This window comes from Somniosus microcephalus, chromosome 2 (genome assembly GCF_052327205.1).
Source record: "Somniosus microcephalus isolate GS21.2 chromosome 2, FLI_Smic_1.0, whole genome shotgun sequence".
NCBI classification, from domain to species: domain Eukaryota; kingdom Metazoa; phylum Chordata; class Chondrichthyes; order Squaliformes; family Somniosidae; genus Somniosus; species Somniosus microcephalus.
Window position 1 is genome coordinate 174,362,000 of NC_140988.1, and position 15,818 is coordinate 174,377,817.

The following is a 15,818-nucleotide window of genomic DNA, read 5'->3' on the forward strand; positions in this document are numbered from 1 at the left end:
CATAAACAAATAATTGCGAATTAAAATTCCAAAGTCAAATTGATGGTTTCATGACCCATGGTAGTTGTAAAGGTTGTTGTAAAATGGGTAATTTTAAATGGCTTCAGTTTCTAGTGTTATCCCAGATAATTTCTGTTCATCGTTATTCCTCCTACCTGTTTTGTTGATTTGGATAGACAGTGAGTTCCTGGTCTGAATGGTGAGTTACAGAAACTCATCAAGTAAATGATGGGGAATACCCCACAGGGAAAGATGGAAATTCAGAGGGAGTGATCCCAGGCTGCTCTTGTACACTTGCGAGTAACTATTTAGAGAATGCCACTGATTGAGGAGTGGATATTACACTCCCCTTTTTGCCCTGCCAGCTACAGAGATGTGGTGTGGCTAAATCCCTCATCAAGCAAGTATATACAGGCATTCAGAATTAAACTTGACTATTGTGCAACTGTTTACAGTTGAGCTTTAATTGTTATTCGACTTAATACCGCAGGTTGCAGAGATAATATCAGATGTCCGAGAGCCAATTGTTCACGTTGATGTACCAGAGAATGCTGATGAACAAAGGAAGAGACAAGTCAAGGTATAATTATTTAAGCTAGGAATTATTATGGATATGCATGTTTTGTAATGTGAAATATTTAAAAACCAGAGCAACATTGTAGGGTTTTAAAGAACCTTAAAAGTATTTTTATGCACTATACACCATTGAATGAATTACAAGTGAAGTAACGCCATGCAAGATTTGAAAATTGGACAAAAACTGATTTATTTGTTGGTTACAGTTTTTGGAGAAATAGTTTGTTTTAATTGCTTTCGAGAAAACAACAACTTATATAGTGTCTTTTTAAGGTAAAGAAACATCCCAAGGCACTTCACAAATGGGCATAAGGAAAACAGATACTGAGCCAGGAAGGAAGATCAGGAGAACAGTCATCTCATCGTGGTTAGATTCAATGTAAAAATAGAAAACGATGAAGAAGAGCCAGGCTGGGCTAGAAAGGGGCAAAGTCAAATCTAGATATAGAGATAGCATTGGTTGTCGTTTTCCAAAATTCCATAGATTCTAGAATGGTTCTTGCGGATTGGAAGGTAGCAAATGTGACCCCACTATTTAAGAAAGGAGGGAGAGAGAAAATGGGGAACTACAGACCAGTTAGCTTGACATCAGTAGTAGGGAAAATACTAGAATCTATTATTAAGGATGTGGTAACAGGGCACTTAGAAAATATTAGGATTTGGCAGAGTCAACATGAATTTATGAAAGGGAAATCGTGTTTGACAAATAGTTTTTTTTGAGGTTGTAACTAGCAGAATTGATTAGGGGGATCCAGTGGATGTGGTGTATTTGGATTTTCAGAAACATAGAAGATAGGAGCAGGAGTAGGCCATTCGGCCCTTTGAGCCTGCTCCGCCATTCAATGTGATCATGGCTGATCATCCAAATTCAGTACCCTGTCCCTGCCTTTTCCCCATATCCCTTGATCCCTTCAGCCTCAAGAAATATATCCAACTCTTTCTCGAATATATTTAATGAACTAGCCTCCACCGCCCTCTGTGGCAGAGAATTCCACAGGTTCACCACTCTCTGGGTGAAGAAATTCCTCCTCATTTCAGTCCTAAATGGCTTACCCCTTATCCTTAGACTATGACCCCTGGTTCTGGACTCCCCGGCCATCAGAAACATCCTTCCTGCATCTAGTCTGTCCAAACCTGACAGAATTTTATAGGTTTCGATGAGATTCGATAAGGTGCCACACAAGAGGTTATTAAGCAAAATTAGGGTTAATGGGATTGGGGGTAATATGCTAGCATGGTTTGAGGATTGGTTAACAGACAGAAAACAGAGTAGGAATAAACGGATCATTTTCGGGTTGGCAGGCTGTAACTAGTGGGGTACTGCAAGGATCAATGCTTGGGCCTCAGCTATTCACAATCTACATCAATGATTTGGATGAGGGGACCAAATGTAATATATCCAAGTTTGCTGCTGATACAAAGCTGGGTGGGAATGTAAGTTGTGAGGAGGATGCAAGGAGGCTTCAAGGGGATATAGACAGGCTAAGTGAGAGGGCAAGAACATGGCAAATGGAATATAATGTGGAGAAATGTGAAGTTATCCACTTAGAGTATTTTTTAAATGGTGAGAGATTGGGAAATGTTGGTGTTCAGAGGAACCTGGGTGTCCTTGTACATGAATCACTGAAAGTTAACATTCAGGTACAGCAAGCAATTAGAAAAGCAAATGGTATGTTGGTCTTTATTACAAGAGGATTTGAGTACAAGAGTAAAGATGTCTTAACTGCAATTATATAGGGCCCTGGTGAAACCTCATCTGTAGTATTGTGTACAGTTTTGGTCTCCTTACCTAAGGAAGGATATACTTGCCATAGAGGGAGTGCAGTGAAGGTTCACCAGACTGGTTCCTGGGATTGGGGGGATTGTCCTATGAGGAGAGATTGAGTAGACTAGGCCTATATTCTCTATTTAGAAGAATGAGAGGTGATCTCATTGAAACATACAAAATTCTTACAGGGCTTGACAGGGTAGGTGCAGGGAGGATGTTTCCCCTGGCTGGGGAGTCTAGAACCAGGGGTCACAGTCTCAGCATAAGGGTCGGTCATTTAAGACTGAGATGAGGAGAAATTTCTTCATAGAGTTATACAGCACAGAAAGAGGCCCTTCTGCCCATCGTGTCTGCGCCATCCATCAAGCCCTGTCCAATCTAATCCCATATAGAGTCATAGAGTTATCACTCGGAGGGTGGTGAATCTTTGGAATTCTCTGCCCCAGAGGGCTGTGGAGGCTCAGTCGTTTATTATATTCAAGACAAAGATCGATACATTTTTGAGTATTAAGGGAATCAATGGATATGGGGATAGTTCGGGAAAGTAGAGATGAGGTATAAGATCAGTCATGATCTTCTTGAATGGCGGAGCAGGCTCAAAGGGCCAAATTGCCTACTCCTATTTCTTGTTATGTTCTTATGTAGATAAGGAATTTGGCCTAAATTAACAGAATTTACCTAAGTAATTGCATAAGGACAGAAAAGTACATATTGTGTACGATAGCCGAGTGGTTATGGTACTGACCTAGTCAGGAGTTGAAATCCCACCATGGCGACTTGTGAAATTGAATTCAATAAATCTGGTAATTGTGAGTTGGCACTAGAAAATGATAATGAAAACTGCCAGAATGTCCTTTAGGGATGGGAAGGGAAGCTGCATTCCCACCCAGTCTAATCTGCAATCACAAGATGTGATTGACTCTGGATGTTCTTTGAAGTGGTCTAGAATGTCACTCATTTCAAAAAAAGAACAATAATTGCCTACCATAATGCTATTGTGGGAGCACCATCATCATAGTGACTGCAAAAGTTCAAGGAGAAGGCTTTCTCAGCAAACAATACATTTTCTTTAGATACATTCCCTCCGGAACCACCTTCCCCATCACTTTCCTCTGACCCCACTTTTCCCAATCTCACCCCCTGCCGCATCTTCACTATCCCCTCTGACCTTCCCCTCTCTGACCCCGAACGATCAGTCCTCAGCAAAGGCCTGAGCTTCATCCCCTTACGCCCCCACCTCAATGAATTTCGAGCTCGGCACGATGCTGAGCTCTTTTTCTGCCGCCTTCGTCTCCGTGCCCACTTCTTTGGCCAGGAGTCTTCCCCACGCACGACTGACCCTTTCTCCCGCTTTCAGAATTCTCATTCTACCTGGACCCCCTCCCTCTGGCCTCTTACCCTCGCTAGATCTTAGCAATGAAATCGGCCGTCTCTATTTCTCTGCTCCCCTCGCTCGCTCCAACCTACCTCCCTCTGAACTTGCAGCACTCCATTCTCTCAGATCCAACCCCGACATTGTCATTAAACCTGCTGACAAGGGTGGTGCTGTTGTTGTTTGGCGAACCGACCTCTACCTAGCGGAAGCTGAACGCCAACTCTCCGACACCTCCTCCTACCTCTACCTGGACCATGACCCCACTACCGAACATCAAACCACCGTTTCCAAGACTGTCACTGACCTCATCTCCTCTGGAGATCTCCCCACCCCCCCCACGGCCACCAACCTCATAGTTCCCCAACCCCGCACAGCCCGCTTCTACCTCCTTCCCAAGATCCACAAATGACTGCCCTGGTAGACCCATCGTTTCAGCCTGTTCTTGCCCCAAGGAACTTAGCTCTTCCTATCTCCACTCTTTTTTCTCCCCTTGTCCAGTCTCTTCCCATCTACATCTCATTTGACACCCTCCGTCACTTTAACAGTTTCCTGGCCCCAACCGCTTCCTTTTCACCATGGACGTGCAATCCCTCTACACCTCCATCCCCCACCAGGATGGCCTGAGGGCGCGCCGCTTCTTCCTTGAACAGAGGCCGAACCAGTCCCCATCCACCACCACTCTCCTCCGCCTGGCTGAACTTGTTCTCACATTGAACAACTTTTCCTTTGACGCTACTCATTTCCTCCAAATCAAAGGTGTTGCTATGGGTACCCGCATGGGTCCTAGCTATGCCTGCCTTTTCATGGGATATGTGAAACACTTTGTTCCAGTCCTACTCGGGTCCCCTCCCTCATCTCTTTTTCCGGTACATTGATGACTATATCGGTGCCGTTTCCTGCTCTCGCCCTGAACTAGACAATTTCATTCAATTTGCCTCTGATTTCCACCCTTCCCTCATCTTCACATGGTCCATCTCCGACTCTTCCCTTCCCTTCCTCGACTTCTCTGTCTCCATCTCTGGGGATAGGTTATTGACCAACATTCACTACAAGCCCACTGACTCCCACAGCTACCTGGACTACACTTCCTCCCACCCCGCCTCCTGTAAGGACTCTATTCCATTCTCCCAGTTTCTCCGTCTCCGCTGCATCTGCCCCAACGATGCCACCTTCCACACCAGTGCTTCCGACATGTCTTCCTTTTTCCTCAACCGAGGATTCCCCTCTACCGTGGTTGACACTGCCCTCGACTGGGTCCATTCTATCTCCCGCACTTCTGCCCTCACCCCTGCTCCTCCCTCCCGGAACCACGATAGGGTTCCCCTTGTCCTCACCTTTCACCCCACCAGTCTCCACATTCAACGGATCATTTTCCGCCACCTCCAACGTGATCCCACCACCAAACGCATCTTCCCCTCCCCTCCCCTCCCCTTTCAGCATTCCGTAGGGACCGCTCCCTCCGAGACACCATAGTCCACTCCTCTATCACCCCAGCACCCCTTCCCCTTCGCCCGGCACCTTCCCGTGCAAGCGCAGGAGATGCAACACCTGCCCATATACCTTCCCCCCCCCCCCCCCCCTTCCCACTGTCCAGGGCCCCAATCACCTCTTCCAGGTGAAACAGCGATTTACTTGTACCTCTTGCAATCTAGTACCTGTATTCGCTGCTCACGATGTGGTTTCCTCTACATTGGGGAGACCAAATGCAGATTGGGTGACTACTTTGCGGAACACCTTCGTTCAGTCCGTAAGGGTGACCCCCGAGCTTCCGGTCGCCTGTCATTTCAATTCACCGTTCCATTCCCACTCAGACCTCACCGTCTGTGGCCTCTTGCATTGTTCCACGGAAGCTCAGCGTAAGCTCAAGGAACAGCACCTCATCTTCCGATTAGGCACTTTTTATAGCCTTCCGGACTCAATATCGAGTTCAACAATTTCAGATCATAACCTCGGCCCCTATTATATTTTCATATTTTTTATCCACACTTTTGGTTTGTGCCTTTTCCTTTTTTTTTCTCTCTCCTACATGGCAGCTGTCTTTCATTCTGCCAGCGCATTTCACACTTCATCTAGAGCCATTGTTTGTTTCTTTACCTGTCCTATTACCATCTCGTCTCACCTTGAATATCTCTTAATGACTCTTTCATCCCCTTCCCCCACTTCCCAGCCCCCAAACTGCCTTTTAATCTGTTTCATTTCCTGCCTTTTTTCCCTCCGTTCTGAAGAAGGGTTTCAACCTGAAATGTTGACTCTATTTCTCTCTCCACGGATGTTGCCATTGCCTGCTGAGTTTTTCCAGCGTCTTCTGTTGTTATTTCGAATTTCCAGCATCCGCAGTATTTTGTTATCACATTTCCTTTAGTATTGTTTAGCCCTAGTTTTATTATATGCTTTGTTTTTAAGTTGTTTAATTTTAATTTCTATCTATGGAAATTTATTTGCACCACTTTTTGCCCTATTTTGTACTCTACGTAGAGGAAACTTTGTGCTATCCGGCAATCTGGAGCCACTGGCAAAAATCAGCAGCCGTTTTTTATTCTTTGTTTTTTTTGCTTTGTTTGAGCAGTGAAGCTGTGCAAGGTCTGTAGCTATAGCAACAGCTTCAGCTACAGAGCTTTAGGGCCACACCCGAGTGTTTAGAAGCTGTTGCTAAGCAACAGCGTTTGTTGTCAAATACGGAGATAAGAATCTCCGTATCTCTCAACATTAACTCTGGAGAGTACGGCACTTTTTAGGCAACGGCAGCAGCTCGGTCCTGTGGGTGCCGGATAGCACAAAGTTTCCTGTATCTTGTATTGAAGATTTCCCAGTGCTGATCTGTTGACCTGTTTTTTTTTAATCTCACTATCTTGTGGCCTGTTTCTTTCCTTTTCTTTGATGACATTTTCTCATTATTTATTTTAGCTAAGCCGCTGTCTTCTATCCCAATAGCTTTATTATTCCTGCTTTCCCTCACCTGTCAGAAACCTAGATTTAGAAGTTGGACATGGCCATAAAACGGGCAGTGTCAAGGGCCAACGATGTTAAGCTACGCCGGGTCAAAATCGTCTAGGTGGCACTTAAAATTCGTGCTTAGTCCTCATTAACATGATTATAGTCTTGATCTCAGCGCTAAAACCGCTGCTCATTGGCTTACCGCTCAACAGGTGGGCCAATATCGGCTCCAGCCTAATTCCCAGTCATGTTTGGCACAGGCTTTATTCAGTACTTAAAGGTACAGCACCTCTATCAATCCAGTTCCAACTTCACCTGAAAGCAGACGGCAGTGGAAGCAGATGGGAGAGAGCTCTCAGACACGGCTCTTGCGACACTGGTCGTGGCCGTGAAGAGGAGGTGGGCTGTCCTCTTCCTGCAGACTGGCAGGAAGCCCTCGCCACATACATCTCGAAGGCTCTGGCAGGAGATAGCCACCTATCTGACGTCCAGCACTGTGGTTCCCAGGTTAGCGATTCTCGTGCTGCAAGACGTTTAATGACCTCAAAAACGGCAGGTCAAGGTGAGTGAAGACTTCAGCAAATGCCATATCCAGCCATCTGCACCACAAGCCTCACACGCTGCTCAATGCACCATACCCCCATTACTCACCTACCAACAATCCCTACCTATCACCACTCAGAACTCTCAATCATATTTTCACTTCACCCTCACAACCTTACTACTGCTGCAGACGAGATAGAGAGGGGGATACAAAAGGAGGGAGGGTCGCAATATTGATTAATGAAACCATTACAGCTGTGAGGAGGGATGATATCTTGGAAGGATCATCCAACGAGACCATATGGGTTGAACTGAAAAACAAAAAAGGGGCAGTCACACTGCTGGGAGTGTACTATAGACCCCCAAACAGTCAGGGGGATAGAAGAACAAATATGGAGGCAAATTTCTGAGATGTGCAAAAATAGGGCAGTAATAGTAGGGGATTTCAACTTCCCTAATATTAAGTGGGATAAAATTAGTGTGAAAGGTTTAGAGGGAGCTGAATTCTTAAAATGCATTCAGGAGAACTTTTTTAGCCAGTACGTAGCAAGCCCAACAAGAGAGGGGGCGGTTCTGGACCTCGTTTTAGGGCATGAAGCTGGGCAGGTGGGAAGGGTATCAGTGGAAGAGCATATTGGTGTTGGTGATCATAATTCAGTTAGATTTAGCTTAGTTATGGAAAAGGACAAGGATAGACCAGGAATAAAAGTTCTCAATTGGGGAAAAGCTAATTTTACTAAGCTGAGATGTGATTTAGCCAAAGTGGACTGGAGACAGAAACTTGAAGGTAAATCAGTGTCAGCAGTGGGAGGCATTCAAGGAGGAGATAGTGAGGGTTCAGAGCAAGTATGTTCCCTTAAAGAAAAAGAGTGGGACTAACAAATCTAGAGCTCCCTGGATGTCAAGGGGCATACAGGGAAGGATAAAGAAAAAAAGGGAAGCTTATGAAACAATACTGCAGAAACTCTAGGGGAGTATAGAAAGTGCAGGGGTGAAATTAAAAAGGAAATTAGGAAAGCAAAGAGAGGGCATGAAAAAATATTGGCAAGTAAAATCAAGGAAAACCCTTTATAAATACTTTAAGAGCAAGAGGATAACTAAAGTAAGATTAGGGCCTATTAGGGACCATAAAGGTAACCTGGGTATGGTTCTTAATGAATACTTTGCGTCTGTTTTCACAAAAGAGAGGGACAATGCAGAAATTGCAATTGGGGAGGAGGAGTGTGAAATATTAGATGAAATAAGCATAGTGAAAGCGGAAGTATTAAGGGGTTTAGCATCTTTGAAAGTGGATAAATCCCCAGGCCCGGATGAAATGTATCTCAGACTGTTAAGGGAAGTAAGAGAGGAAATAGCAGAGGCTTTGACCATCATTTTCCAATCCTCTCTGGCTACGGTTGTGGTGCCAGAGGACTGCTAACATGGTACTGTTGTTTAAAAAGGGAGAAAGGGATAGACCGAGTAATTACAGGCCAGTCAGCCTAACGTCGGTGATGGGAAAATTACTGGAATACATTCTGAGGAAAAGGATAAATCTTCATTTAGAAAGACACATTAATCAGGGTCAGTCAGCATTGGTTTGTTATGGGAAGGTCGTGTCTGACTAACTTGATGGAATTTTTTAAGGAGGATTGATGAGGTAGTGCGTCTGATGTAGTCTATATGGATTTTAGCTAGGCTTTTGATAGGGTCCCGCATGGCTAACTGGTCACGAAAGTAAAAGCCCATGGGATCCAAGGCAAAGGGGCAAGTTGGATCCGGAATTGGCTCAGAAGCAGGAAACATGGTTGAAAGGTGTTTTTGTGACTGGAAGGCTGTTTCCAGTGGGGTTCTACAGGGCTCAGTACTGGGTCCTTTGCTTTTTGTGGTATATATCAATGATTTGGACTTGAATGTAGGATGCATGATTAAGAAGCTTGCAGATGATACAAAAATTGGCCGTGTGGTTGATAATGAAGAAGAAAACTGTAGACTGCAGGAAGATAGCAATGGACTGGTCAGGTGGGCAGAACAGTGGCAAATGGAATTCAATCCGGAGAAGTGTGAGGCAATGCATTTCGGGAGAGCTAGGGAATACACAATAAATGGAGTGCAGAGGATCAGAGGGACCTTGGAGTGCATGTCCACAGATCCCTGAAGGTAGCAGGACAGGTAGACTAGAAACATAGAAGATAGGAGCAGGAGTGGGGCATTCGGCCCCTCGAGCCTGCTCTGCCATTAATGCGATCATGGCTGATCATCCAAATTCAGTACCCTGTCCCTGCTTTCTCCCCATATCCCTTGATCCCTTTAGCCTTAAGAAATATATTTGAATATATTTAATGAATTGGCCTCTACTGCCTTCTGTGGTAGAGAATTTCACAGGTTCACCACTCTCTGGGTGAAGAAATTCCTCCTCATTTCTGTCCTAAATGGCTTACCCCTTATCCTTAGACTGTGACCCCTGGTTCTGGACTCCCCTGCCATCGGGAACATCCTTCCTGCATCTAGTCTGTCTAGTCCTGTCAGAATTTTATAAGTTTCAATGAGATCCCCTCTCATTCTTCTAAGCTCCAGCGAGTATAAGCTTAATCGACCCAATCTCTCCTCATACGTTATTCCTGCCATCCCAGGTATCAGCCTGGTGAATCTTCGCTGAACTCCTTCCATGGCAAGAACATCCTTCCTCAGATAAGGTGACCAAAACTGCGCACAATACTCAAGATGTGGTCTCACCAAGGCCCTGTACAGCTGCAGCAAGACATCCTTGTTCTTGTACTCAAACCCTCTCGCTACGAAGGCCAACATACCATTTGCCTTCTTAACTGCCTGCTGCACCTGCATGCTTACCTTCAGCGACTGGTGCACAAGGATACCCAGGTCTCGTTGCACTTCCCCTTCTCCCAATCTATTGCCATTCAGATAATAATCTGCCTTCCTGTTTTTGCCAGCAAAGTGGATAACCTCGCATTTATCCACGTTATATTGCATCTGCCATGCTTCTGCCCAATCACCCAACCTGTCCAAATCATCCTGGAGTTTCTCTGCATCCTCCTCACAGCACACACGCCCACCCAGCTTTGTGTCGTCTGCAAACTTGGAGATATTACATCTAGTTCCCTTTGTCTAGATCATTAATATATATTATGAATAGCTGGTTAAGAAGGTGGGATACTTGCCTTTATTAGCCGAGGCATAGAATACAAGAGCAGGGAGGTTATGCTTAAACTGTATAAAACACTAGTTAGGCCGCAGGTAGAATACTGCGTTCAGTTCTGGTCACCACATTACAGGAAGGATGTGATTGCACTAGAGAGGGTGCAGAGGAGATTTACGAGGATGTTACCTGGGCTGGGGAATTTTAACAGCGAGTTGTGTTAAATGGCTGGTTTTCAATCTGGAGGGTGGTAGACAGTAGTGTTCCCCAAGGGTTTGTGCTGGGGCCACTGCTTTTTTTGATATATATAAATGACCTGGATAATGGAATACGGAGTAGAATTTCAAAATTTGCCAATGACACCAAACTTGGGGGTGTGGCAAACAGTGAGGATGATACCAATCGACTGCAACAGGACATAGAAAGGCTTGCAGAGTGGGCAGACAAGTGGCAGATAGAATTTAATACAGAGAAGTGTGAGGTGATGCATTTTGTCAGAAGGAACAGGGAGAGGCGATATTCACTTAATGGCACAGTTTTGAAGAGTGTGCAGGGACAGAGGGACCTGGGAGTTAATGTGCATAGGTCCCGGAAGGTGGCAGGACATATTGAGAGAGTGGTTAGCAAAGCATATGGGATCTTGGGCTTCATAAATAGAGGTATTGAGTACAAAAGTAGAGAAGTTATACTGAACCTTTATAAAACACTAGTTAGGCCGTAGATATAATACTGCGTGCAGTTCTGGCCACCTCATTACATGAATAATGTGATTGCACTAGAGAGGGTGCAGAGGAAATTTAAGAGGATGTTGCCTGGGCTGGGGAATTTTAGCTATGAGGAAAGATTGGATAGGCTGGGGTTTTCATTGGAACAGGGGAGGCTGAGGGAGACCTAATTGAGGTGTATAATATTATGCGGGGCCAAGATAGAGTGGATAGGAAAGACTTATTAGCAGAAGGGTCAATAACCAGGGGGCATAGATTTAAAGTAATTGGTAAGTTTAGAGGGGATTTGAGAAGAATTTTTTTCACCCAGAGGGTGGTGGGGGTCTGAAAATCACTGCCTGAAAGTGTGGTAGAGGCAGACACCCTCATCACATTTAAAAAGTACTTGGATATGCACTTGAAGTACTGTAATCTGCAGGGCTATGGACCAAGTGCTAGAAAGTGGGATTAGGGTGAATAGCTCTTTGGCGGCCGGCACAGACCAGATGGGCCGAATAACCGCCTTCTGTGCTGTAAATTTCTATGCTTCTATCAGCACTCTCACCCACATCTCATGCCTGCGCACACTGACAGCTATTCAACGATGGCAGGAGAGCGAGGGGGGGAGAAGAAAAAGAAGACGGCATCACTGCATTTGTCACTCGCAGACACAGTTCAGAAACTGGCACTGCGTTTATTTTAGAGGGTAGTGTAGATGCGGGATCTGCACATGGAACGAGTGGGCTGCAGCAAGGCCAGCGGGAAAGGGTAGCTCGGGAGGCCAGCTTCCCAGGAGGGTGAGTTCTGCTGCACAGGACTCTGATGAGGTCCTTGATGGGGCAGCCTTCAGAAGAAGGATGATGGACATGCACACCAAATTGCTAGGTGCAATGCCAAGCCTTCTAGAGCCTTTTGGCAATGTCAAGGAACATGGAGGAGTCCGCCTCCAACATTGCACGGGGCTTTGCGCAGAGCTTGGAGCCCAGGATTTCCAGGCTGGAATTTTTCGAAAACTCCCGAAGAGACTGGACATGATGTTTCGTGTGATGGGTGATGTCGCGGCTGCCTTTGCAGCACAGACGGAAGCGATCCAATGTCTTTGTGCTGCAGCGGAAATGCAGACCGGTCTTGTACAGTCTCGGCTTGATGCCACCCAAACTCAGATTGCTGCCATCGTGGCTGGGTTTACCACTGTTGACCGGGGCTTGCAGACGGCACAGCAGCCCAGCAATCTGTGCTCCAACAGGTTGCTAGGAATGCTCAGGTGCCGCCCCGTGGCAGTGGGACAGTGGAGCAGGACCCTGCTGTCCTCCCTCAGGATGACAGCATTCCTGTTCCCATCACTTCCACTCCGCCGTTGCCCTTGCCACAGCTTACCAGCCCAGACTGCTGCCCATGCCGAGGTGGTGCAATCTACAGCTGGGCCTTCTAGAGCTGCTCGAGGTCGTCCTGCAAGGCCATCTGAAGTCTCCTCCATGGAAACTCAGCAGCCTTGCAGCAGACATGCTGCAGCCACTGGAGGAGCACTAGATAAGGAAAGGAAACTAAGGGATTACACAAGGGTGATTAGTTCATATCGTATGTGTAAATTGATTTTTGATAAATTTATTAATTTTGTTTGGAATCTTTCGTGGTGGCTCTCCTTTCAGCTTTGTGCCCAGGAGGACGCTGTGATATTCCGTGACACAGGAATGGTATGATGGGGATGTGGTGAGCAACGGGGATCTGGGATTTCATTCATTGGTATCGGAGTCTGAAGAGGCGTTCACGGACAGCCTGTCCAGAACAAGGATTGGCTGCCTGCGTCATCTCTTTCTTCTCCGCCTCCATCGTCTCCTCCTCCTGAGGTGATCCCGCAATCCCTGGCGTCATGGGCTGCGCCCTCATACTGGCCAAGTTGTGAAGCATGCAGCAGACCACCAGAAAATGGGATACCTGCCCCGCCGAGTACTGGAGGGTTCCTCCCGAGCGGTCATGGCAGCGAAATCATTACTTCAGCAGCTTGATGGTCTGCTCGGTGATGTTCCTGGCATAAGCATGGCTCATTATATGTGCTGGGCACGAGTGGTGGGGTTGTGTAGCGGAATCATCAGCCAGATGCAGAGCGGGTAGCCCTTGTCTCCAAGCAGCCACCCTCAAATTTCACATGGTGGCTGGAAGATTGCTGGCACACCGGACTGACGCAGGATAAAGGCATCCTGGCTGCTTCCAGGATAGCGGGCATTGACCATCATGATGCATTAGCTCACATACCAACTGCACGTTAAGTGAGTGATGGCCCTTGCGGTTACGGAACGTCTCAGGATTGTTATGCGGTGTCCACAAAGCCATGTGTGTGCAGTCGACGGTGCCCTGCACCATGAGGAAGCCTGCTATCCTGGCAAAGCTACATGCGTGCTTGTCCTGCTTCCCTCTGCTCAGTGAAGAAAACAAAGTCCCTTCTCCCAGTGTAGAGAGCCTCAGTGACCTCCCAGTTGCAGCGATGGATGACAAACTGCGCGATGTCAGCTGTGTCTCCTGCTGCAGACTGGAAGGATCCGCTGGCAAAGAAATTGAGGGCCACGGTGACCTTGACTGCCACTGGGAGAGTCGTGGTCATCCCGCTCTCAGGCTGCAAGTCTGTTTGCAGGAGATGGCAGAGTTCTGTGACCACCTCCTTGGTGAAGCAAAGCCTCCTAGTACACTGCTCCTCGCTTAAGTGGATATAAGAGAAGTGCTCTCGGAAGACCCATGGTGGGTAAGGCCTTCTGTTGAGCGCCCTCCTCCACCTCCCTCTGCGTGCATCTTCTCGTCGTCTTTGCTGCCTCCGCTCCCTCTCCCTAAGATACTCAAGCACTGTGAGCATGTGGTGTGAGCAGAAGCCTTTAAATAAGAATGAAGGCATTCTCCACTTACAACAACACCCTGGCACCAGCGAGACAGCATAACATTTGGGACTTCCAGTTACATCTGCAAAAAAGACTCTGTATACCGGATTTTAGATTCCCCCACTACTGTGGCGTTCCTATTCCTGCGCACTACCTGTATCACCCTTGGGAAAGTTTTTTGCTTTCTGTTGCCACTGTTGCTCCGAACCACCCTCATCTGAGTCACTTGTCACTGTCCACCTTGTACTTGCCCAACACTAAGTGTCCGTTGAACAGTTCCAGTAACTTGGGGGTTCCTGGCACCTGCGAATCCTGACTCTTTTTGTTGCCTCTGCATATGGTCATCAACTTCTCTCTCTACTTTATCCCTGTGTCGTGGACTGTTTAGCACTGCCTGTTAGGTGACCATATTCTGGAGAGTATGATTCAGCCACCCCTCATCCTCTCTGCTGCTGTGGTGTGGTCAATTGCTCCTTGAGCACAAAGATTCTTTGTTCTAGAGGCTAAATTATCCAACTCTTAGGCAAATGTGCTGCCCCTGGATACACCACAGATCCATAATGTCCCACATATTGGACACCACACATTTCACAGGGGCTCCCTGCACTGCTATCCCTTTGTATCTAATTTAAAAGAAAATATAGATTATATTAGCCTGAACTCCCACTAGCACCAGACTCTCGCAAGAAACGAGCACCTGTTGCTCGCTTCAAACAAGTAATAATTTTAGGGCAGAAAAGAATCTTGTCCAATGACGACGCCAAGCTGAGCTCCCTCTACGGTTGAGCTCCCTCTATGGTTGAACTCCCACTGAGGCTAAACTATAGACCAGTTAGTTGTGGTCAAGCTTTTAGAATCCACAATTTAAGGTAATAGTGAATATTTATAAATGGATGGGTTAATCAAGGACAGTCAGCATGGATTTGTTAAAGACAAGTTGTGTTTGACAAATTTGAGTTTTATTTTTATAAAAGTGACTGGTGGATGTAATGGATATGGATTTTTCAAAAGGTGTTTCATGAGTTACGTTGCAGTTGGCTTATTACAAAAATTCAGGTGCATAGTAGCAGCATTGATGGACAGGAAATAAAGGGTTAGAGTGAATATGTGTTGCTCAGATTGGAGAAGGATTGGAAGTGGTGTACCTCGGGTCGGTGCTGGATCCACTTTTGTTCTTGGTGTTTATGTATATGATTTGGACTTTGGCATAGGGAGCACAATATTGAAATTCTCTAACGAGGCAAAAATAGGGGTTTGGCAAAGTGGATTGCAAAATACTTTTAGGAGGATAGGAATAGGTTAATGAATGGGCAAACAGATGGTAGGTACAATTTAATATAGAGAAGTGTGAAATTAGACATTTTGAGAGGAAACACAAGGAATGGGGCGTAACACTTAATAGAACAATGCTGAAGGGAATGGATGAGCAAAGAGACGAGTAAGTAAATGAAGTCAAAGTCCAAAAGCATTTTGGGGTTTCTAAATGGGAGCATAATGTGTAAAAATAAAGAAATCATGATGAGGTTAGTCCACAGTTAGAGTACTAGATTCAGTTTTGAGTGGCCTATTATAGAAAGGACATTAAAACCATAGAGAGTATACATAATTGATTTACCAGGATGATGCCAGGGATGGAAAACTATGAGGAAAGACGTGAGATGCTGGACTATTTCAACTAAAGCAGAGAAGAGGAGGTTTGATAGAAGTTTGTAAAATTATGAACTAATTTTATACGGTGAGTAGGGAAAGACTATTTCCTTCGTTTGAGCGTCATAAATAGGTCATCAATTTAAAATGGTCACTAAGGGAGTGGGAGAAATATTTTTACTCCGGGTTGTTGTAACATGGAATGTTTTGCTACAAGGATTGATTGAGGTAGAGACCGTTGTGTCTTTTAAGAGAAAAGAAGATAAAG

General features: G+C 45.9%; 1 protein-coding gene across 4 annotated transcripts in view; it reads left to right on the forward strand.

Moving 5' to 3' along the window:
• The window catches only part of ncapg (non-SMC condensin I complex, subunit G), a 134,024-nt gene that overhangs the window by 42,291 nt on the left and 75,915 nt on the right, over positions 1–15,818 (forward strand). For all 4 annotated transcript variants that reach the window (XM_085966965.1, XM_085966990.1, XM_085966981.1 and 1 more), the window contains exon 11: positions 491–580. In XM_085966965.1, the coding sequence (XP_085823091.1) occupies positions 491–580 (90 nt within the window). The remainder of the gene's footprint in view (positions 1–490; positions 581–15,818) is intronic.